This window comes from Tachypleus tridentatus, chromosome 10, assembly GCF_004210375.1.
Source record: "Tachypleus tridentatus isolate NWPU-2018 chromosome 10, ASM421037v1, whole genome shotgun sequence".
In the NCBI taxonomy this organism is placed as follows: Eukaryota; Metazoa; Arthropoda; class Merostomata; order Xiphosura; family Limulidae; genus Tachypleus; species Tachypleus tridentatus.
In genome coordinates this window covers 80,855,220-80,879,934 of record NC_134834.1, presented here as the reverse complement: position 1 = coordinate 80,879,934, position 24,715 = coordinate 80,855,220, and the positions used below count along the sequence as shown (strand labels likewise).

The 24,715-nt window shown below is 32.4% G+C and overlaps 2 protein-coding genes across 3 annotated transcripts in view; one reads left to right on the top strand and one right to left on the bottom strand.

Moving 5' to 3' along the window:
• The first annotated feature begins 744 nt into the window (after positions 1-744).
• Positions 745-5,233, top strand: LOC143229697 (uncharacterized). Its single transcript, XM_076462407.1, has 2 exons — positions 745-878; positions 3,010-5,233. Exons 1-2 carry the CDS (start codon positions 807-809, stop codon positions 4,870-4,872), a joined length of 1,935 nt encoding a protein of 644 aa, XP_076318522.1. The 5' UTR covers positions 745-806; the 3' UTR covers positions 4,873-5,233.
• Positions 5,234-13,514: 8,281 nt separating this feature from the next.
• The window catches only part of LOC143229696 (WAP four-disulfide core domain protein 1-like), a 58,323-nt gene continuing 47,122 nt past the window's right edge, over positions 13,515-24,715 (bottom strand). For both annotated transcript variants that reach the window (XM_076462405.1, XM_076462406.1), the window contains exons 5-9: positions 23,687-23,830; positions 23,180-23,239; positions 18,436-18,520; positions 18,204-18,253; positions 13,515-16,302 (exon numbers count right to left, since the gene is read on the bottom strand). In XM_076462405.1, coding sequence (XP_076318520.1) covers positions 16,229-16,302; positions 18,204-18,253; positions 18,436-18,520; positions 23,180-23,239; positions 23,687-23,830 — 413 coding nt within the window. In that variant the 3' untranslated portion in view covers positions 13,515-16,228. The remainder of the gene's footprint in view (positions 16,303-18,203; positions 18,254-18,435; positions 18,521-23,179; positions 23,240-23,686; positions 23,831-24,715) is intronic.

The window sequence follows — 24,715 nt, the reverse complement described above, 5'->3', positions numbered from 1 at the left end:
GTTTGTTAAACAAATACCATAAATTCATAAGATTACTGAACTGCTAAGCTTGAAATAAATTTGTATGACTTGGACTTGCAGTGTATTATACGAAAACCTAAAATTAATTCATTTTAAGCACTTCATTATTGTGATTAAATATAAGATAATACGTGTCAAAGGATAGTTAGCATTAGGTTGGTTTTTGAATTTTGCACAAAGCTAAACGAGGACTATCTGCATTAACTGTCCCTAATTTTGCAATGTAAGAATAGAGGGAAGGCAACTAGTCATTTCCACCCACCGTCAACTCTTTACTAATGAACAGTAGGATTGACCACCATATTATAACGCCCCCACGACTAAAAGGGCGAGCGTGTTTGATATAACGGGGATTCGAACCCGCGACCCTCAAATTACAAATCGAGTGCCTTAACCACCTGGCGATGCCTGGCATTAGTTGTGCACACCACCTATAAGTACCTTAACATATGTTGTTTAACGCGAAAGATCAATACGCCCTCATAATAAAGACAGGTCAGTAATTGAATATGTTTAATACAGGCAGTCTTTCGGCTTAAAAATCGACGTCATTATTATGTCGACGCAAATCCATACAGATAAAAATGAGCCTTTGTGGATAGATAACGCGGCATAAGCTGTCATGCTGATCCACAAAGCCTTTTCTTATTGGTTGGTTAAAGTTAAGCCATGACGAAGTTACCATCTCGGTAGGCAGGAAAAGCCAATCTGCAGGGTATATAAACGATGCAGAAACAGTAAAGAACTACACACTATTCAAGTTTGTTCATGTTTCTTCTGTCGCCATGATGATACTATGGCTTGCGTTCTTCACTGTGATTTTTCATGGTCAGTTATGTTGGACAAGACCACGACAGGTAAGATTGTCTGTTTGTTATGTGTTTCACTTCCTTGTCAACAGATTTACGTGAGAAACACAATTATTCATCGCTTGAATTCTTGAATATTTAAATAAACATGCTTATTAGTGAAATTTCTGTAAGTATTAGCTACTTAAATTTAAATAAACAAGGGGGGTGCTATTCTATCACATCTATTGATCAGACATTGCTTACAGCATAAATGAATTTTAAAATAATATCTTATTTAGAGAATTCGTAAAAGTGTATTGATATTGAATGAAAAAACTCATGTTAAAAAACATGAGATAGTTAGACGTATTTGCGAGAGGTCTCCAAAAGTGTTTTTTCAAGAGTAAATAATACCAAGATCAAGAGTAACTAACAAATATTTTTATATCTTGCTTTTCAAGTTCATATATCCTGTTGTTTACATAATTCTTCTCGCGATTCATGGCGTCACGACATTACAATTGCAAAGTTACGTTTCCTTTATGTGACGTCATTTTATATACCACAAATAACTGCGGTGAAAACCACTCTCTCCTTAAATAGTGTTTGTAAATATAGCATATTATCTCCCCTTGTAAATATATATCTGTAGTAGTTTTCCCCGAAAGGAGACCGAAGGCTGCCTGAAGAGATAACCTGTTTTAACCACTCGCACCACCATACAATAGTGTGTTGTTTGTCTGTCAGTCAGAATATACTAAAATATATCTTTAAGGTAATTACGGCCAAATATGGCCACATGGCTTACAGAAAAAAGAAACCACGTTTGCCTATAATATGAACAATTTCTTTGTAAGAAAACAAAACAAAAAGTTCGTATATTATGATGTAACTGCTTTAGTTCATTCTTAGATATAACATTATGAGTGTACATATTGTTATAGGCGTAATGGTTAGATATTTGACACAAGAAACACACTTTTTAGCAGAATATTTTAGGGTACCGGTTGGCCTTCTGGTAGAGTTCTGGTTGTTAGAACTGACGAACCAGTTTCGATTTAATGAGATATCACAAAATAATCCTCGTACTTTTAGCTATGTGTGTCTTATAAAAGTGGCAGTAAATCTCTTATAGTAGGTGGTTTAGTTTCTGCTAACTGACTGACTTTCCTTTTTATAATAGCTCACAATGACGGACAGCAACATATAGCTTTAGTAGCATTGCCCTAAACGAAAAACACAATTACAGGAAGTTGGATAAACGTATCAAATATTAAACTGAAAATACAATTTTATAATTGTTCTAGTTATTTGACCGTGTTTGAGGTTTAATATAAAATTTCAATACTGTCCAATGGGCGAAGGATTAACTTAGAACCGAATTAGCGGATGAAGAAAGCGGTTTGGGAACACGTGACACCCAAACTGTGAGCATAGCTTAATAAAATTATAAAAACAAACATAACAAATTTTGATCATTCATTAACATTAGATTTTGCGTTTTTTTTGAAAAAGGAAAGATATACACGCATCGAATTACTTCATACTGAAGTACTGTCATCCAAATCACACATCAATAGATTGAAACGTTGCGAATTACAACTGTTATTTGAAATTTACTGCAAATAACATTATATTGTTTCTTTGTAAAAACTGCATCCGTTATTTCTTTCAATCATATAAATTGTTGTGAATAAATCTCAGTACATATTTGAAGTATCAGTCTGAGAAATCTCTTTTTAACTACATGTGCTTATGTTTGAAATTTCTTTAAAATCATACTTGTGTTGCATTTCTCTGTTTATAGTTCCACGAAGAACACGAATTATCTGTTAGTTAATGGAAAATTGTTTTGGAAAACTGTTACGATAATCCTTTTGCTATATAGTTGCTATTGTTTCTTTCAGTTAACTACATAATAATAAAACAAATGACGAAGTATGATAATTATAAAATATTATTTTAATATATATATATTTTAACTAATACGTTTTAAATTGATTAATTCTTATATGGAAAACGATCGAAAGTATTATAACTATTTTGATTATTGTTTTATATATACACTGTTGAATTAATAAACTCATTTACGTAATATTTTAAGAAATTAGAAGTTAAATTATACAAAGTTTTAGGGTATGATTCAAGTCAAGAGAATGGAATAAATAATACGATTTTGTTTTTGTTTGGGCTTCAGACACCATTACTATATAGGACAAAACCATTACATCTTCCTTCAGAGAGTCATGTCAGGTTACCAGATAATATTGATGGAAAGAGTTTCGTTTGGCCGTTGAACAAGATCAGTGAAGTCAATAACGCCAAATCCTTTGATCTTTTCAAAAAAGACAATATTTTTGTACCTTCAGATCGGAAAAGTAGTAAAAACTTCATTATATTACCAGATGACATCAGGGAAGACTCTGCTGTCAGGTTACTGAATGACATCAACGGAGATAACATTGTTCTACCATCAGATAGCATCAAAAAGGACAATATTCTTAGATCATATGCTGTACTCAACAGAGAAAATGCTGCTAGATCACTAGATAGTATTCACGGAGGTAATGTTTTTAGATCAATAGATAGTATCAGGGGAGATAATGTCTTTAGATCATTGGATAGAATCAACGAAGACAATGTTATCAGATCACTAGACAATATCAATGGAGATCATATTAGATCATTAGATGGAATCAACGGAGACAACGTTATTAGATTACTAGATAGTATCAACGGAGATAATGTTGTTAGATCTTTAGATGGAATCAACGGAGACAACGTTATCAGATCACTAGACAATATCAACGGAGATAATGTTGTTAGATCTTTAAATGGAATCAACGGAGACAATGTTATTAGATCATTAGATAGTATCAACGGAGATAACATTGTTAGATCATTAGATGGAATCAACGGAGACAACGTTATCAGATCACTAGACAATATCAACGGAGGCAACGTTATCAGATCATTAGACAATATCAACGGAGACAACGTTATCAGATCACTAGACAGCGTCAACGGAGATAATGTTGTTAGAACTTTAGATGAAATCAACGAAGACAGCGTTATCAGATCACTAGACAGTACCAACGGAGATAATATTAGATCATTAGATGGAATCAACGGAAACAACGTTATCAGATCACTAGACAATATCAACGGAGGCAACGTTATCAGATCATTAGACAATATCAACGGAAACGACGTTATCAGATCACTAGACAGCGTCAACGGAGATAATATTAGATCATTAGATGGAATCAACGGAGACAACGTTATCAGATCACTAGACAATATCAACGAAGATAATATTGTTAGCTCATTAGATGGAATCAACGGAAACAACGTAATCAAATCACTAGATAGCATCAACGGAGATAATATTGTTAGATCATTATATGGAATCAACGGAAACAACGTTATCAGATCACTAGACAATATCAACGGAGACAACGTTATCAGATCACTAGACAATATCAACGGAGGCAACGTTATCAGATCATTAGACAATATCAACGGAAACGACGTTATCAGATCACTAGACAGCGTCAACGGAGATAATATTAGATCATTAGATGGAATCAACGGAGATAATGTTGTTAGATCATTATATGGAATCAACGGAGACAACGTTATTAGATTACTAGATACTATCAACGGAGATAATATTAGATCATTAGATGGAATCAACGGAGACAACGTAATCAGATCACTAGACAATATCAACGGAGACAACGTTATCAGATCACTAGACAATATCAACGGAGATAATGTTATTAGATCATTAGATGGAATCAACGAAGACAATGTAATCAGATCACTAGACAATATAAATGGAGATAATATTGTTAGATCATTAGATGGATTCAACGAAGACAACGTTATAAGATCACTAGACAGTACCAACGAAAATAATATTAGATCATTAGGTGGAATCAACGGAGACCACGTAATCAGATCACTAGACAGTATCAACGGAGATAATGTTATTAGATCTCTAGATGGCATCAACAGAAATTATGTCAGATCACTAAATAGTTTGATCAATAAATAATAACGATGAAGACAATATTTCTGATCGAAATCTAAACAGATGCAAATTTTAAAGTTAAACACTTCCATTGAATTCAAAATGTTAATTTATTTATTCACGTATCATTTCTCACTAAATGATTGGAAAGTGAGAGCAAGACGAAAATAAACGTAGTTTGTGAAAACTTTAGGAATAAAAACAAGAAATTGTTATTGACAGACATCATTTATTTTTTAAGGTTGACTGTATTTTTTGTTTAGTTGGAAACTAATATTAGTGCTAAACATGTTTTGATGTTCGGTTGAGCGTCACCTACACAATAACTAAGTACCATTCTATTGTTTAATGTAATTCAAATAAAGTTATGCATACATAGAAAGTACCTGAGAGTTATTGTTGTTTATGAACATTTTTGTTTTATTTTCTGGTATTTATAAGTATATTAAAAGAGAAAAACTTTTGGTACAAATTGTTTTAAGTTTTAACTACAACACTTACCATCATCTATTTACTTACACACACTGACAGAAAAATATAAGTCTGTGACCAAAGGAATATCAAGGAATCTTCACTGAAAAATTCAAAATTCACTGCCCGTTAGGCTTCACTACTTATCACACAAGCAGAAAAACGTTCGAGTAATTATTTTCACGATCGGTAAATGGTAATAAATGCATAAAATAGAGTTAACTGATGCGTAATTTTTATTGAATTATGTTTAACATTGTTTCTCAGTTGTTGTTTTTTTTTTTGTTAAACCCAGCTGGTAATCTTTCGAGACATTATTACTCAAATACAACAATAGGGGAAGTATTATTTTATGCAGGTGGTAACGATAATAAACTGATTTATTGATTATGAACAGGAAACTTTTCTAAAGATTATCTACCCAGAATAACTGTGCATTGCGTTTTTTTATTATCCTTAATGATTTTTTTGGTCCACAAGTCAAATAACTGCGTTATATTATACAGTATTTTACTTTATGCAAACCATATTGGACTTATTCACTGCATCATTATTTTTAGAAGTGTGTACGCTGATATAGGTTTAGCGAGAGAATATAAATTTGAACGAGTGTTTATAATTAGATTTTTGAATTTAGATTTTGGTGATAAATGCAGTCAAGAATCTAAAAATGAATAACACAGTGTAACACAAATTTTGTTCCTGGATAGTATGTGTTATTTCTTAATTGCTTATTCTATAAAACTGCAGAAAATGACCATTATTCCCTTCAAACTTTGCTTTTGTGGTTTGGATAATGAAATTTAGAAATTAACCTATTTTCTATGTAAAAACGGGCAAATTTGCACATTTTCATTTATATAAGGTCTGAAAAAACAACATATGAATCAAGATTTACATGTATTTATACTAAAGTTATAGAAAAATGAACAAAAGTGTTTAGAAGTGGGTAGTTTTTCGAGATTTGCGACTATAATGTAAATCACTTTCACGTATTAGCCCCCTATTATAGTCTCCCATCATGTTTTCATTATACGCTCCCAGGTCACAAAAGCAAATTTTTAAGAGAAAAATAGGTCTTTTCCATTTACTTTAGGCATAAGCAATTGGAAAATAACACTTTCTGCTCAGGAACAAGAAAATGTAAAAAATTTGTTACATAGTGTAATAACTGATGTTGTTTGAAAACCTATTTTGAAACTCATTTTTGCGGTTTTTTCAATGATCTAAGAATATTCCGGTATTGGAAGTTTCAGTTATATATAATAATATTTGCCAATGAAAAAATAGCAAGTACTACAATAAGAAATTTTGTTTGAATTTATCACTCTGCATCATATCAAACATGAATGAAAGTACTTCCATGACTTTCTATATTTATAGAGTTTGGCTACCAGGAGCGCTGAATGGAACAATCGCTTATCCAAGATTCATACTTCATACTATATCTTGGCTTGATAAACGACAATTTTTCATTATATTTTGGTAACTTAAATAGTAGAGGTGGTAAAAAGAAATATTTTTGAAGCTTATTCTGGGCACTTCTAATTACATCATCTATCTCAGCAACTAGACCGTAAATGAGAAGCATATTTAGTCCAAATAAGATAAAATATCTACAATAACTAAATATTGTGTTTCATGTATTAATAGCGTCTATAGTTATGCAGTTGTTAGGTTTTTAAAATTAATTCTAGTAGTAATATTTTCAACCTGAAAGGATCATTATGTGCGACACATGGGCCAAATTGTCAGGCAAGAGACCTCTAAGTTTTTAAATTTGAGCTGTTGATTGAATGGGGACAACTTGTCAATAGCACCCACCGCCTACATAGGATTGACTGTTACAATTATAGTGTATCAATAAGTAAATGTGTAAAACAGATAATATCACATTTCTTTGTGAGAGGTTTGTTTGTTTTGAATTTCACACAAAGCTACTCGAGGGCAATCTGCGTTAGCCGTCCCTAATTTAGTAGTGAAAAACTAGAGTAAACATAGCTAGTCATCATTACCGACCGCCAACTCTTGTACTATAATTGGATAGTGAGATTTAACCGTCATTATTATAACTCATCCAAGTTCGCGAATTAGGAGGGTGATTGTTTTGAACAAAGAGACTTGGGCCATAGATCCTCGGATAGAGGGCACTATTAGAAAAAAGAATAATTAGAAAACGAAGTTCCTATACTACTAATAATTTTAATGTTATTTAGTTTTATTATTTTTATCTTTAGAAATTAGAATTGAATAACATAAATAACTAAATTTAGTAAGATTGCGGACTAAAATAGTAGGTAAAAAATTCTGATACAGATTTTCGTAGATTAACGTGTTGTATAATATCAGATTAGCTTATGGTTATGGTTCTTTAGGCTTAGTTATAATTCAACTTGCAGTGAGATTAGTAGACAAATTAAATACATTATTTTACTTAATAATTACAGCCTAAAACTAGTTAACTGATAAATTTACGCTTAATAGTGTTAACAAAGGGGGCATGGCCAAGCGTGTTAAGGCGTGCGACTCGTAATCTGAGGGTCGTGGATTCGCATCCTTGTCGCGCCAAACATGTTCGCCCTTTCAGCCGTGGGGGCGTTATAATGTTACGGTCAATCCCACTATTCGTTGGTAAAAGAGTAGCCCAAGAGTTGGCGGTAGGTGGTGATGACTAGTTGCCTTCCCTCTAGTCTTACACTCCTAAATTAGGAATGGCTAGCACAGATAGCCCTCGAGTAGCTTTGTGCGAAAGTTAAAAACAAACAAAGAAATTTAATTATAATATCGAGTATTTATTTTAATTCTAAAAATAATACAATGGTTAAGACTAGTTCGGGGGTTAAGCGTTCTCAGTTTGTTAAGTGCGATAGGTGCAACGAATGGATTTTATTTGTGAACTCTAGATTACTATGCAGTTTGAAGGATGTTCAGTTTATATGTAGAGTTTGCAGATTGAAGGCTTTTCTAATTAACGTTAAGGAAATAGGTGAAGAGAAGTGTAAACTGTGGGAGATGACAGCCGGAGTTCAAGGGGAGCTTAAGGTTTTGAATGCAGGAGAGATATCAACTAAGGTTAATAGTGATATTCAGAAACTTCGAAAGGGTAGTATTAGGGTTAAAAGTTGTGAACTTAATTGTAAAGACGCTATTATGTTGATCAAGATATTTCAACCTTTGGCTTATATAGACGAGGATCTATTGGATCCTTGTACTGGGGTACAAGTGATCATTGCTGTATTAGGTTTGATGTTTTACTGCATATGGAAGACAGGAATTATGATATTTTGATTCCGAACATAAAAACATCAGATTCTGAAGAGGCGCAACAAGAATTATCTATTGTGAATGGGGCAACTGAGCTATTTGAAGACATTGAGAAAATGTGGAAAATGTTTAAAAGAAGACAGTTTCAGTATTCAAAACAAGTATATTCCTGACAGAAAGAAAATAGTAGTTGCGAGTAAAAAGAAAAACAGGTTGTCTCTCAAAGGGTATAAGATATAACATTAAATAAAATAAAAAAATTAAATTGATTGGTGCTATAGAAGATTATAGAAGATCAGTACAGTTGGTCAAACACGAAATTAGGATATTCAACAGGACGTATGAAAAAATTTGTCTAAAACATAAATATTAAAAATAATAATTTATAAAGTGCATTAGTGATAAAATAAATGCTAGAATGGGGATAGGACCCTTGATAGATGACAAAGGAAGGCTTGCATCTGATGATTATGAAGTAACTAGGTTATTAAATTCTCCTTTTTCTTCAGTTTTTACTAGTGAAGAGTTAAACAGTATTCCTCATCTTCAGTAATTGACAGATGAAAAGAAAGTTTTATAATTATAAGATTCTTTAAAAAATTGAAAAGTTCAAAGAAAGATAAGACTCCTCGGGTAGATAGTAGTTTCTCATTGATATTAAAGGAGGTCAAGAATTGGATATGTGATCCATTTTAACAAAATTAGTGGACAAGTACCAACAGACTGGAAATTAGCTAATGTTACTTCTCTTTAAAAGAGAGATAATAAAAGCTGCCCCAGTAATTATAGGCCCATTGGTCTTATAAGAGTTGTGAGAAAAGTTTTGGAAAGTCTGATAAAAATACTTTGTAAAGTCATTTAACAAAGTTGAGAATTTTATCAGATCGTCAACATGGTTTAAATAAGGGAAAATATTGCTTTACAAAGCTTTTAACGTGCTTTGAAAATTCTAATGTACTCGTATATGTAGATGACAGTAAGGGTGTAAATTTTATGTAGCTGAATGTTAAGAAGGCGTTTGACATAAAGGCTTGTAAAGAAACTTATCTCTATTGGTGTGAGAGATAATTTAACTAATTGGATAGAAGAGTGGTTTGATGGAAGAAAGCAGAGGGTTGTTATGAATGGAGCTCACTCAAACTGGGTTAATGTTGCAAGTGGTGTACCTCAGGGCGCAATCTTTAAACTATTGGTCTTTTTGATTTACATTAATGACACAGATGAAGAAATAGTCAATAAATGACTTAAATTATCTGATTATATCAGCGTCTTGTGGGTTGTTGGCTGTGAAGAGGATGCTGCTTCTTTGTAAAAAAGATTCAGATCATTTAGTAAGTTGGACAAATAAATGACAGGTGGGTTTTAATTATGATAAATGCAAGATGTTACATGTGGGTTATCATAGTTTTAATTATATGTATAATTTGAATTGGAATAACCTTAATACTGTCACGAAAGAAAAGGATCTAGGTGTAATGGTTGATCAGTCTCTTAAGCCATCCAAGCAGTGTGTTGTTGCTAGTGATAGGACAAATAGAAATTTAGGTTGGATCTACAGAAAGATTGAATACAAGTCTAAAGAGGTTATAGCTTCATTGTATAGGTCACTGATTAGGCTTTATTTAGAGCACTGTAGTTAGGTTTTGGTTACTTACTTTTGGAAAGGGTTCAGTGAAGGGTTTCGGAAACAATATTTGGAATGGGAAGGTTGTCATAAGAGATTAAGATCTTGAAACTTGTTTTCTCTTGAAAAGAGACAAGTTAGAGGGGACATGATTGAAGTGTAAAAGGAATTGATAATGATGTTGATGCATCAACGTTTTTTATATTTAACAGTGAGAATTATAGAAATAGGGGACGCAAATATAGATCTAGGCAAGGTAGAAACAGTCTTGGACCGACAGATCTCTTGTTATCTCTAAACCTTACTTTATTCTAGCAATAGAAGAACCAAGGTGGATGTAACTGTTTGATTGACAGCTATAAAAAGCCTTCTGGGAAAATCAATATGAGTTAGTTTAGTAAAATGTAAGCCCTCCAGTGGCTCAGCAGTAACCTTAAAGGCCTATAATATTATGAATTCGGGGTTTTATTATTGTGGTAAGGATGGAGCAGATAGTCTAATGTACAGTATTATGTTAAAAATATTAAAACAAAGAAAGACAACAAAATTTACAGAACCTGCATTTGAAAACGCTATAGTTGCAATGTTAAAAACAAGTAGTTAAAACTGTGGTGAAGGTTCAAAAACTCATTTAGTCATCCCTGAAACACCGTGCGTGCTCATCTGTCATCTCGTTGAACTATTCAACTACGCATATAACCACGCTATGTGGAAAAAATAACTGTGATGAAGCAGTACTTAAGCCTTAGATCGATTTCACAATCTTCATAAAGCCTAGAAATATTTAATTTAATTATTCTTCACCAGGATATCTGCCGCGCTACGTAATAATAAGTTATAATTTCTTTAAATAGCAGAACAACAATAGTATCAAAGAAAATTGTGTATTTATTTTTGAATTTCGAGCAAAGCCACACCAGGGCTACCTCCGCTAGTCGTCCCTAATTTGGCAGTGTAAGACTAGAGAAAAAGCAGTTAGTCATCATCGCTTACCGCCAGTTCTTGAGTTCAACAAATAGTGTGATTCACCGTCGCATTATAATAAGCCCACGGCTGACAGGGCAAGCATGTTTGGTGTGATAGGGATTCGAAACCTGCGACCCTCAAGTGCCCTAAGCACATGGCCCTGGCAGAGCCAAAGGAACTTTCCTTAAATATTGCGTGTTTCTTATTGGTCTCGATTTCAAAACAGTATATATGTACATATTACTTATATTATATTTGTGTGTATGCCTTGTTATTCATCTACGTTAGAGATAAATCTTAGTTGCTTATATCGTTCCACATGGTGAAAATACAATTTTCCTAAAAGAGACACGTGCTATATATACATTATATATATTCTCTTACATTCATTTTGTTTCATACTGAATAACAGTTTTATTTTAATGAGTTTATTTCACTTTTAATAAGAGCTTTTTTAATGTAATGAGTTCATTACACTTGTGTATTCAGGGTCCGATTTCCCGTGGTGGGCAGTGTACAGATAACCCATTTTGTAGCTTTGCAGTAAGAAAATAATAATAACCTTTGCGAATAATTTACTATTTTTCTTTTCAGTTGTTTTATGGATATATTTTGATTTAGAAATATTCAAAAATCACTCTCAACTTCGCAATTTAATTCCATTTTAAGTTTCAGTTTTCTTTTAAAATATGCGAAAGTGTAAGTTCATCTATATCAACAGAAGACATTGATACAGACAAATGTTTACTTTTACTGCTCTCTCATTCTTATTGAACAGAAAATTTGTTTGGAAATTACAGTTAATATGTTTAACATTTAAAATGTTTCGGTTCGTTTAATTTGGAAAAGTTTGTTTGTTTTAATTAAAGTAAAACCAAATGGAACTATCCGCTGTTTACCGCACAGAATTGAGTCCCCGATTTTAGCATTGTAAGACCTCAAACTCACATTTATCCCATCGAACAAAGTTTTCGAATAGAAAAGTCCGTATTCCCTGAAAATTTAGGTTAGTTCAACAAAAATTGTTTTAGTATGTATCAACACGGAACACCACGTGAACTTGGCAACACGTTATTGGTATACTCCTGAAAAGAAACGCACTTTAATATATTAGAAAGTATTTGTAAAGAAAGGAACAACACTGAACAAAGGTTTATAGATTCCGAAGTAAAAATCAATATCTTAGACCTGCATGACCGTTTTAAGTTTTCTTCAATCGTTTGTTTGTTTTGTTATTAAAAGGTTATTTAGCTGTGTTTTGCTCACCATAAGTATCGTAACTCGGTCTTTAGTATCGTGAGCCTTCAGACTTATATCTGAGCCACTGGGGCATAGGGTGTATTTTTCTGTCGCCCTCTTCGCTCAATTAAAGTACCCATTTGAGACATTAAGCCAATAAAACGTGAATTATCAAATACTACGCCTTTATTTAATTTGTTATCTATTTAAAAGAGATCTTCTCAACGAGATTTCATCGAAATTGGTTCAGCCACTTCCTCCGAACAACCAATCCCGGATTCAGGCATATGCTTGCTGGGGTGAAGTCCAGGACCTCACACTAATTAGGGAGTGACTAATTTATGACTATAAATGTATTGCACGTAGAGGTTCTGTCTCGAAGGGGACTCTATAAGTTGAGAAATACAGGGCCAATAAAACCCTTAATCCGGTCTTGAGAACAACCTATGAGTCCAGACAGATGGATGTTTAACTCCCATTTTCTCCAAAGAGATTCTTACAGTTGTACTCTATGACTTGTTTGTTTGTTTTGTTTTTTGAATTTCGCGCGAAGCTACACAAGGGCTATCTGAGCTAGCCGTCCCTAATTAAGCAATGTAAGACTAGAGGGAAGACAGCTAGTTATTACAACCTATCGCCAACACTTGGGCTACTCTTTTACCAGCGAGTAGTGGGATTGATTGTCATATTATAACGCCCCCAGGCTAAAAGGGCGAACATGTTTGGCACGATGGAGATTCAAACTCGCAACTTTCAGATTACGAGTCGAACACCTTAACCCATCTGGCCATGCCGACCTCGTTATTTGTATTAAAAAATACGCCACGTTTTCATAAAATGAGTTCTAAACAAATTTTAAATTGCAATATGTTAAATATTCTTCGATTTTGGTTCTAATTTAAATTAAAATAATTTCGAGCAAAAATTATATGTGACTATTTTTTTTTAAAGTACTGATTTATGTAAATTCAGAAATATTTTATCAAATGCAATTCGAGAAAGCATATAAGGTCTATTTCAATAACACTGTATAATATAAATGGACAAATTTTACTCAAGCAAGTTTTAATACATACTAAGAAAAATAAAAAAGAACCACGTATAAATGTCTTTAAAATCTTTTATTAACACATATACACATCGGAACTTTCACAAGTTCTGGTAGATTTAGTACAAAATATGAAGTTGTTTCTAACAGTTTTAACATCATGAAATTTTGATCTATCTATTCTTATACAATCATTCTAAATATAGAATTTCACACCCAATAAGTTATGCAAACATAGATCACAGAGATATGTTTTTAACTGAATGCTAAACCTATTTATAACCATGAAAGCAGCTGGTCTTCATTTGTTTTTCTAGCAGTTGAACTTCACAATAAATTATGTACATAATCCTAAAAACTTCTTAACATGAACGGTTTCAATTGTAACTCAAACTGTTACATAAAATAAAAAAAAAAGAAAACATCGATTTGGAAATTTACCACTTGGTCTTACATTTTACTCTAAGTTAGCTCTATTGTAATCATAACCTGTGAATTCTACCTCAATTTTACTCTTAAGAAGGCATCAAAAATGGAAAAAAAGAGAAAGAGATGGAAAGAAAACTACTATTGATCTTTTAATACCTGTTGGCGCATTTCAAAATTTACATTATTTAATATCTTAATTAACAGCAGTAATTTAAAAATCTAGGTTTCACCAATTACACATATTAAATATACAGAGAAGGCCAGACAGAAGTTTCTAAGCACTTTGCACTATGAACGATAAGTTACATTGTAGAAATAGGTGGAGGTAACATGATATGTCACTTTAATAAATAATTTAATCACAAAAACGTTTGAATAATTTAACAGAAATATGCTACTGAATAATTAAATATATGTAGCTTCAATGAGCCAGATAAATCGTTATCGCGGTGTATTTAAGAAATATTTATTTCAGTAGCTGAGTTTATTTTCTGTTTAAAATCCAAACATTTGTTGAACAAATTTTAGCAAAATTATACTTAACAGTGGAGGTCTGCTCAAACTACCAAAGAACATCTGTACACCAAGTGATTACGAATTATAATTGCACAAAGGTAAAGAAACATTAATAAAATCAATCATTACAAGCCCGTCTTTATTAACATTTCGGAGTTACTGCATTTTTCAACGTGACTCTTGAGTCACTTTAACTTAATGGATTAAAACTAATTCAGAAATTACTAATAATAAGGAATGAAAGAAGTATCTGTTTTTACAGCTGTATCATTGTTCAAACAAAGCGAAAGTTCTCACAGTCGTATAAAGAAATATATATTAGCACAAAAGTTTCAAACACATGCAAGTGATGGAAATACGTTCTTTAGGTAGGTTTAAATAAAACATTAGTATTAGTAAAAACTCTCGTGCAAACTTTCAACGTGTCTGCTCTATTTATTTAGTAAAATCTTAAGTTAATAATTGTTGATTATGTAACATTAAATAATATCCTAAACTTAAAAGCTTCAACTTGAAACTATTCCATGACAACACATTGGTCTTGGATTTATTTCAATATTGGAACACGACTCAACGTCAGCAGTCATGTTCATCTACTGAAAAGTAACGTAGCAAATACTTTGAATGAATCACTACAAGTTAACAGACTTCGGTCCAGATGTTTTGCTTGGATGTATCTGGCACATGGTTTCGACACACTTCTGTTCTTAAACACCTACTGTGATACAGCCTAAATACAGTTCATGAAACCGAACCATCACTTGTTAACAATTAATTACTAAATCACGGGTGCATTTACATCTAGTTGGAATTGAACACATGGTGAATGGGAAACAAAGAAAATTGTTGTTAAGACGAATTTCATTGAAAAAAAAAAGAAAGATGGAGATTAAAGCTGAACTTGATTGAACTCCATTATCATATAAGATATTTTGTGGAACTAGACTATGTTGTCCAGTAGCTGTTAAAGGTCTGCTAGTGAAAAACACAAAATGTTTTTTCTCTTCTTCTTTCGTCACATAACTTGCAGCTAGAAACCCAAACTTTAGTAGAAGTTGTGTGTTCCCCGCTTCTACTGAATCTAGCAAACCTGTACACCCGAGTTCATTTCTTCGAAATTCAACATCAAGAACAATAACAGCTCTGTAAGCAAGTGTTAGTATTACTTCTACTAACTAACGTTTCCTTAACACAAGATTTGAAATGAACAATTAAAATCTTACACACGAGAAGAAGTTTAAAAAGATATAGTATTTACATTGGATGGTCCTCACTTTTAAATTATTTTTTAGAATAATGTAATTCTCTGATGCAGACTCACACACCTTACACACGTTCTCAACTCTAAAGAACATATCGAAAATAAAACCTTCAGAAAGTGTAAATATAAAATTAATTTTGGCGTAACACTCACTCTATGGACAGTTTAACGAAACTATAATTTATTTACGTGCATTAAGATGATTCGAGCTCTCGAATAGTATTATTCGATAACATGTTCTTGAAGTTGTGACTGGGGAAAAGCTACTACTTACAAAACGGTCATTTAAATCACTTTAGTGCAATGTCTAAAATTAACACAAGGTAGCGAAATAAACGTTTTTTACTTCTCTAGTTAAAACTATAATTAAGTGCATAACATTTCGTGTAGTTGAGTTCGTATAACGTGTAATCTGAGATTTTAAAAAAAATCTCTACTTATTCTGAAACGAAATAAAAAATTAAATATTCTGAAAACAAACAAAGTTGAAACTACATGAAAAAAATTAAACTCGTAATGACAACTGGTAATAACAACCGGTTTTTATCACTTGTTCTTTACTTTATTCCTTTGTCCATTTTCTAGTCTTCCGAACATTGTGCAACACACTTTTTATGCGAGTTTTCAGATGTAGATCTGAAATACAGAAATGATACAATTACATCTTAATCTAAAAACATCATTTGCTTCTATTAAATTTTGAAAGGCTGACAGCAATACAAACAAAAATCATTAATTTTATATTAATGTGTAAAACAAGAGGAAAAAACTATTAACTTCAGTTCTCACATTTGTGCTTGTTTCGGTTTGTTTTGAATTTCGCGCAAAGCTACACGAGGACTATCTGCGCTAGCCGTCCCAAATTTAGCAGTGTAAGACTAAAGGAAAGGCAGCTAATCATCATCACCCACCGCCAACTTTTGGGCTACTCTTTTACCAACGAATAGTAGGATTGACCGTCACATCATAACATCCCCACGGCTGAAAGGCCGAGCATGTTTGGTGTGACAGGAATTCGAACCCGCAACGCTTGGATTACGAGTGGAGTGCCTTAACCACCTGGCCATGCCAGGCCTGCTTGTTTTGAGTAAGCATTTTTAAGACACATGGTCTACAGTTTAAATTAGTTCTAACTTAATGAAATTTTTCATACATTTATTCAACCGGAAACGCACTTAACTCACTGAACTGCTTGATCTTTTCACAAATGTATTCACTTAAAAACAGACTGAACTCACTGACATGCTGAACAGTTTCGTCCATTTATCGAAGATTTGGAATTGACACACATAGAGTCAGTACAGAATCTAATACCTCGATAATTTAATAAACATGTTTTAATGACACATTCGATAGTTAGTTAAACATGTAATTCCACATAAATATCTCGATGACACATTTTACACTTAGGCCTTTTAAGCAAGACTTCAACAACCCAGGAATAAATGTTGATGACACTTGTTCCATTTTAACATGACCTATTTATTAACTGATCTTGATTTGATATTCCATAAGTCCATGCAAAATCTGGCTTCCTTCAAAAAAATTCAGAAATAACATCAATTTCAATTAAATTGTGTCAGTAACACAGAATATAGTTAGAAGTAATATATAACTGTAAATAATGTTATATCATTTGACACTTTATGATATATATATTATAACTCCGGTGAGCACATTTTAGTCTCATCTTGATGACATAATTACAGTTAAATGAGATAACCGTTGTAAAAGGTGACGTATCTGCATTTCTGGCTTATTAATGCACGGCTTTCAAAAATGCGGCGTTGTGGTTTAATTAGCCTGTTGTCAGATATGCAGAAAAATGGCATAGTAAACAACTTATTACATCGTTTCTAAAAGCTCATTTTTTACACAGATTAAAGTAAAAGTTGCTTTATAATTCAGTTCATAAATTAGTGTTACTACGACTAAGCGCTATTTGATACAGAATGCTGGAAGTAGCTATAACAAACACACCATTTTCTAATACATTTACAATTTTCTGAAAAAAAAACACACTTTAGAAAGTTGAACCTAATTGTTTATTTGAGTATTTAAATAGCATAATACATAATTTTCTCTCTGGACACCATGGTAGATCGCAATGCTGATTAAACCCCTATTCTCAATGCACGTTTTGACAGCATATTACGTCATTTTCTTTCTAAACACCGCTGTAGCTTCAAACGTCTGTCGAAATCCTATAATTTATATTATTAGCATGTGCTCTCACGTTGATTAAGAATTACATATAATTTTCCCCTTTGGAAGCTGTTGTGGTTTCAATGCGAGTTGGGGAGCTATTTGATAACGCCTTCAATCTTACTAAAACAATATTATAATTTTTTCTATCTCACTAACTGTAACAAGATACATTTCGTAGTTAACTGGTGATAATGCTCTAACTCCGTGACAGAATTATGATTTGAACTGGCACCGTTACTTTTCGGTATGAATGTTATTATATTCAAATTACGAAAGCACCCGCTATTATTCCAACATATAGAAACCAATGCTGTAAGTTATATGCCTACCTGAACTATTCCGCGAGATGTTACATTCCACAACACCTCCAGTACAGATGCTGAAAATGAAATTTCGAGTTTTCGTTATCAGAAAAACAAAGCACACAATTTATATGTAATGATTCATAAGACGTTTAAAGAAAACAATTGATACGTTAAGGATTTTTCAGGAAAATCGTGTTTTCGTTACACATTATTGTAAATCCTCTTTGGATAACATAAACACTGTGACAGAACTAACCAACCAAGTATGTACGGCCGTTTCTGGAATTCTTGCAACTGATCGTATTTTTCTTTTGACAAAGCACATCCTCCTGGTAGAAAAACTAAAATGAAAAGACGCACATTTCAAAATAACTGAATAATAATGGCAAATTATCTCAAGTAGCGAAAAGTATATTGATCGTTAATATAAAAAAAATAAATAACCTTCGCAACCTTAATGAAATATTTTTTTCCTGTCAAATGTTTTTTTTTTCCAGGGATATTTCAACACAAATATATTTCTTTGATATTTAATGCGTAATCGATATATTTTCGTGCTTTTAGTTACAGGTAAAATATTTTAACGAGCTAAGCTCATTATATTTTTGTTAGTACATACGCTTAAAATAATTAAATATACTTGTGTCTAACAGAAAGGGCCCGGCATGACCAAGCGTGTTGAAGCGTTCGACTCGTAATCCGAGGGTCGCGGATTTGGATCCCGGTGGCACCAAACATGCTCGCTCCTTCAGCCGTGGGGGCGTTATAATGTGACTTTCAATCCCACTATTCGTTGGTAAAAGAGTAGCCCACGAGTTTGCGGTGGGTGGTGATGACCAGCTGCCTTCCCTCTAGTCTTACACTGCTAAATTAGGGACGGCTAGCGCAGATAGCCCTCGAGTAACTTTGCGAAAAATTCAAAACAAACAAACAAACCTAACAGAAAAAAATTAAATAAGATACCGAAAATCTGGGATTAACTGCATTTTACCTTTCACTCTTACAAAAACTGAACATGATAAAACATTTGAACAGTGAATGTAGATTGTTCAACAAAGGGTGCCAACCTGGAGGGTACATATTGTTTGTATTTGTGTTATCTACTCTTACTATTGATCCTTTGTTAAAAAGTTGTTGCTTTAACAATTTCTTTTGTGGATGTATTTTTTAAATATTCTGTTAAAAGAAGAATTCCTAACTTCACAAATAAGAACTTCTAAACAGAAGTTCCAGCCATTTCCTACTTTTCGTTGAAAACACAAATCCAAACTTACAACAATGAGTTGGCAGCAATTGACTAATTTACTCACGCAAGTAATATTTTATTGCTTCAAACTCAATTTAGCTTAAAACAGAATTTAAAAAAATCAGTTATCTACTCTAACCTACCTTGGGTTTTATACTTTACAAATAATTTCCTAAACTTTCAAGAAAATTATTGACATTAAGCCATTAAACGTCAAACCTCCCCTTGGCTAGATAACAGAATAAACGCCTAAGTTAAAAGAGAAATACTCTACAGCATTATGCATTTATAGATTCAATACACGTTGTAAAATCATATCGTTTCCTAAACTTTCAAAAACATTATTGTCAGTAAGCCATAACCATCAAACGTTAAACCTCGCTTTGGATAAATAATAATACAAATGCTGAGTAAAAGAGAAATACTCTATAGTATAGAATATTTATTGATTCGATGTATGTTGTAAAAAACAGTAGAAGAGAGTGATGTAAGACGGTCCCTTTCGTTAAGATGCTCACCCCTGCATATCATCAATAATTACGTTATGCCCCAATTACTTGTGGGGTTGGGGGTTATGATAGTTCTGCCAATGACGCGTATGACTTATTATGATGCTATTTTACCTCCTCTCGGAGTCTGTTTATTGTAATCTTATACGTAAAACGGTTTCCAACCACAAAATGCGCATTTTTTAACAGCTAAAGAAATCCTATCTTTGTTATAACTATAAAATACGTGTACAATACAACAAGGTTTATTTTAAAACTTTTTGGTTTTTCATGATATTATGGTTAATTGGTGAAAGTCACATTGAAGCCTAATGTGACGGTATTACTCCAACATCCCTAATTTTTGTCATAAATACAATAAACTGTAACGGTTTGAGTATTTACGACAAAACTCAATATAGGGCAATGGTTCGTATCCATTATTGCTTGACTTACGAGATTAGCCCAATGGTTCACAATCAGCCCTGCTAATTTATTGCCTTTTTTATTAGTTCTATAGTACAGAGTTAAGAACAATCGTGAGCAGACAGCCACTGGTATAGTTTTGCGTGAAAATTGTGAAACAAACAATAATTTGTACGAAAGTGCAGAAAAACTATAAAACAGTATCTTAACAAATCAAGAAAACTTTTCACAACTAATAAGAAATTGTTCATCTTTTTTGTTTGTTTTTAGAGAAAATTACCAATCCATTCCAGCCCTCTAAATGCATTACAAATTATGTGGTTTATTTGTTTTGAGCTCCGTGCAAAGCTATACGAGGGCTATCTGCGCAACCGTCCCTAATTTAACAGTGTAAGACTAAATGGAAGGCAGCTAGCCAACACCACCTACAGCCAACTTTTGGGCTACTATTTTAACAACAAATAATGGGATTGACTTGTACATTATAACGCCAAACGGCTGAAAGAACGAGCATGTTAGGTGTGACGGGGATTCGAACCCACGACCTTTAGAATGGGAGTCGAGAGCCCTAACAACCTCGTCGTAACGGGCCCGTAAAGCATATGAAAATTGTTATGAGACGTGTATATGACTTACGGCAAAAATAATGTTCTCTTCCCCAGGGATTCAACGGTAAATCTGAAGGCTTATAACGCTAAAAACTGAGTTTTGATAGCTTATCGTGTTGTTTTATGCTTAAAAATTAACAAAGCAAAGGGCAATATGGCATAAATGAAAATAAAACCACACATCCTTGTTTTATTACCGAAAACTATATTTAAATACAAAAAAAGACACATTTTTGAATTTTAGGTTGATAAGGGTTGTTCTAAAGTTCAGAAATCAATCTAAAAATAGATTCAAGAAATATCAAAGTTAATTTATAATATTTTTTAGAAGCGAGGTTTCGTAATTTTAAATATAATATTTGTTTTCGCGCAAAGGTACACGAGAAGTACCTGCACCAGCCGTCTCTAATTTAGCAATGTAAGATTAGAGGGAAGGCAGTTAGTAGTCACCACCCACCGCCAACTCTTGGATTACTCTTGGATTATTATAATGCCTCCACGGCTGAAAGCGCGAGCATGTTTGGTGTCACGGGGATTTGAACCCGCGACCCTCAGATTACGAGTCGATTGATTTAACCACCTGGCCATGCTGGACCTTAAAAATAATACTCTCTCGATCTTTGAGAACAAAACACAAACCTAACACCTAGCCATAAGATTCGTTCAGTTCTCGTGTGCTTAAAACAGATCTAAGAAAGTATGAGATTTACAGTTACATGCAACCTACAAATATTTCTGGAAAATATCTGGATACGGATTTAACATATCTTTGTATATTTAGCTGCCTGAATCAAACTTTAAAATAAACTTCATTTTCTAATTTTCGAATTTATTTTGTAAAGAATTATACAAAAGTTATTAAAAGCGAGGGTAGCTGAATCACATTATCTAAAACGAACCAAAGTCCGCCATTTAAAATTTATTTTAAGAGTAAATAAAAAAAATTCTTTACTGCAACTTGTTTATCCAATGTATGAAATAGAGAAAGTTTGAAAAGCAAATGCTTGCTTATGATAAAGTTATCTAGGCTATCTGTCGCTGTCTCTAATATTGAACTACCAATCAATCGGCCAACATCACCCACTGTCAACTTTTGAATTACTCATTACCAACAAATAGTGGAAATGACTGTCACATTATAAAGTTTCCACGATTAATAGAATGTTCTGCATTGGGTTTCGTTTCTGTAACCCACAATTTGCTGATTAAGTTGAGTTTGATTACACTATTGTTATATCAAACCACTCAAAATATTTTAATTTATTACTTGTTTGGGTTATCAGAATATACTTTTTAAGTACTAATATCTGAATCGTACAAATGTAGCAACCAACAGAAAAATATTAATCTTTAAAGCTGCAAATATTACAGAAAGTTTATAACATAGAATTTTGACTGACTTTACCTATGTTACTTTTTAAATAACAGTATCGGATAATTAATTATCTTGTAAGAAATGTTAATAGATATGAAATGTTTAACTTGCTTGGATTACCTTATATTTTTAAAATTATTAAAGAAAGTAACTGTTCTCTAATTTACTATTCTTATTTCTTTCTATATTCTTGGATTGTTTCAATTTTTCTTAAGATATGTATTAATCTAATAACTAGAGGTGTTAATTATAGCCCCTACTATGTTTCGATACCTTCTGCTGGCAGAGTACAGAGAGTTCAGTGTGCAGCTTTGTGCTTAAATTTAAAGAAACAAACAAACTATTAATTATAGGCCAAGTTTTACTTGTATAAGTTTTCTTTTGTTATAGGATAACAGGTTACAATGCCCTCTTCCAGTTTCTTAGAATATATTTATATATACACCACAAGAAAAAAGAAGGAAGTCAGCTTTGGTTATACTGTTTAACCTTAATTTCTCTTATCTTTTCTAAGAACAACAGATTCCAGAATTTCATTTTTGTCAGCATTATTCGAATTTTTGTCGTTATAGCAAAATAATGTTTTAGTTTACAAATAATTACAATATAATATCGTAAAATGACTTATACAATCATAGTATTGACATATTAGATTGATTTAACTAGAACTGTAGTACTACCATACGTTTCATTTTTTTATTATTAGTACTATGAATATTGCTAGTTTCAATTTTTTATTATTAGTACTATGAATATTGCTAGTTTATATTTTTTATTATTAGTACTATGAATATTGCTAGTTTATATTTTTTATTTCACTACAAAACGTTATGATTGATTGTACGTATTATCTTTACCAGTTTCTTTTCCAAATTTCTCAAGATACATATCTCCACTTTCTTTAGATTCTGATTTTTCTATAGAACAGAAGAAAAAATCACGGTTAAACTATATTTAGTTTGATTTGTGAACTTATTGAGACAAAGCTACTTGATAATTCTACGCTAAAACATTTTTTTGTATAACACATCTTTGCAAAATCTAAAGTAAGAACCTTACAAGAAAATAAGGTTTCAGAGTTTTCGTTTTTACTTTAAGATATACTTTATACTGTTTAAATTAACAAAAATCTATGTTACTTTAACCACTACAATTTAGTAAAAACTGTTAAATAGTTTTATAGCTTGGATTTTTCATAAATATGATCGTGTGCAACTATTTGATTCAAACCATTAACGTTCTGAATACATTTAATGTTTACAAGTACAAACGTGAAACTCATAAAGGTTAACTCACAAAAGTTTACCTTTTAAAGATATAAATGTTACAATAATGGACTTAGTCCCAATACACATGAGTCTTACCACTATTTACCACTGGTACACAAATTCCAAGGTTTGGCACTCCTGCAAGTGGATCTTCGATATGTTCAATGCGACAAACATATCCCGCTGGACAGTCTAAAGACATGCTTGGGGGCGACGTTGGCGAGGTGCTACATGTTTTAACTATCCAGTTCCATAGAAGTGAAGTACAAAAAAGTGCAATGATCAGCCAAAATCTGATACATAGCTCAGAAGAAGTGGTATATTATATTTATAACCAAACCATCAGTAAGATTCACCTGTGAAAGGATGCCTCCAAAGAACGAAAGAGAAAGTAGCTTGAAGCACTCAGGTAGAAAAATGTGAAAAAAAAAATGATTGAAGGTTTCTTAGACAAATTAAGTACAGGTTTTGATAATTGGATACGAAAAGAATAATAATTAATGACATATATAACAATAAACGTTACGATTAACAGCAACGTATATTAAAGGTTTTACTGAAAAGGATTCTAACAGAAAAAAAATCACAAAAAAATAAATGAAAATAAAAATAAATATAAATTATTTGGTGAGATTTCAACAGTGTTATCACAGAGATTCAGACAAAGATCGCATTTTGGGAAAGTCTGAAAGTTCAAAAATTAAATAAGTTATGGAAAAAATGCAACTCAGGATGATCACACGTAAACACCGCTAAATTTTCGTGAAAACAATTACTGAACTTGTCGCAAATGATGAAAAGCATGTGAAAATAAGAATAGAAATAGGAAAGTTGAGGATCAAAAGTGAAATTCTGGTAGTTAGAGTAGAGAAGGCGGTGTTTTGTAGTACATATATTGATGACACAATTAATAGGAAAAGGTTCGAACCCTTTTATTGAGTGTGTTCTTTGATGTTTGACAGTGAAATATATATGTTTTTATTTGTTTAACGTAAAAGTTAATTAATTAAAAATAAACCAAAGAGAACTAAATATCAAGTACGATAATTAACAAAAGAAAAAATAATTGTCTTAAAATACCCAAATTCATTGAGAAAGTTTACGGAAATTATAAAGAAAATTAGA

What these genes read in the sequence shown, in the direction of transcription:
- LOC143229697 (XM_076462407.1), top strand. Translation starts at nt 807, where the DNA reads ATGATGATACTATGGCTTGCGTTCTTCACTGTGATTTTTCATGGTCAG. An exon ending in GTTGGACAAGACCACGACAG is followed by an intron (nt 879 to 3,009) that starts GTAAGATTGTCT and finishes TTTGGGCTTCAG; the next exon opens with ACACCATTACTATATAGGAC.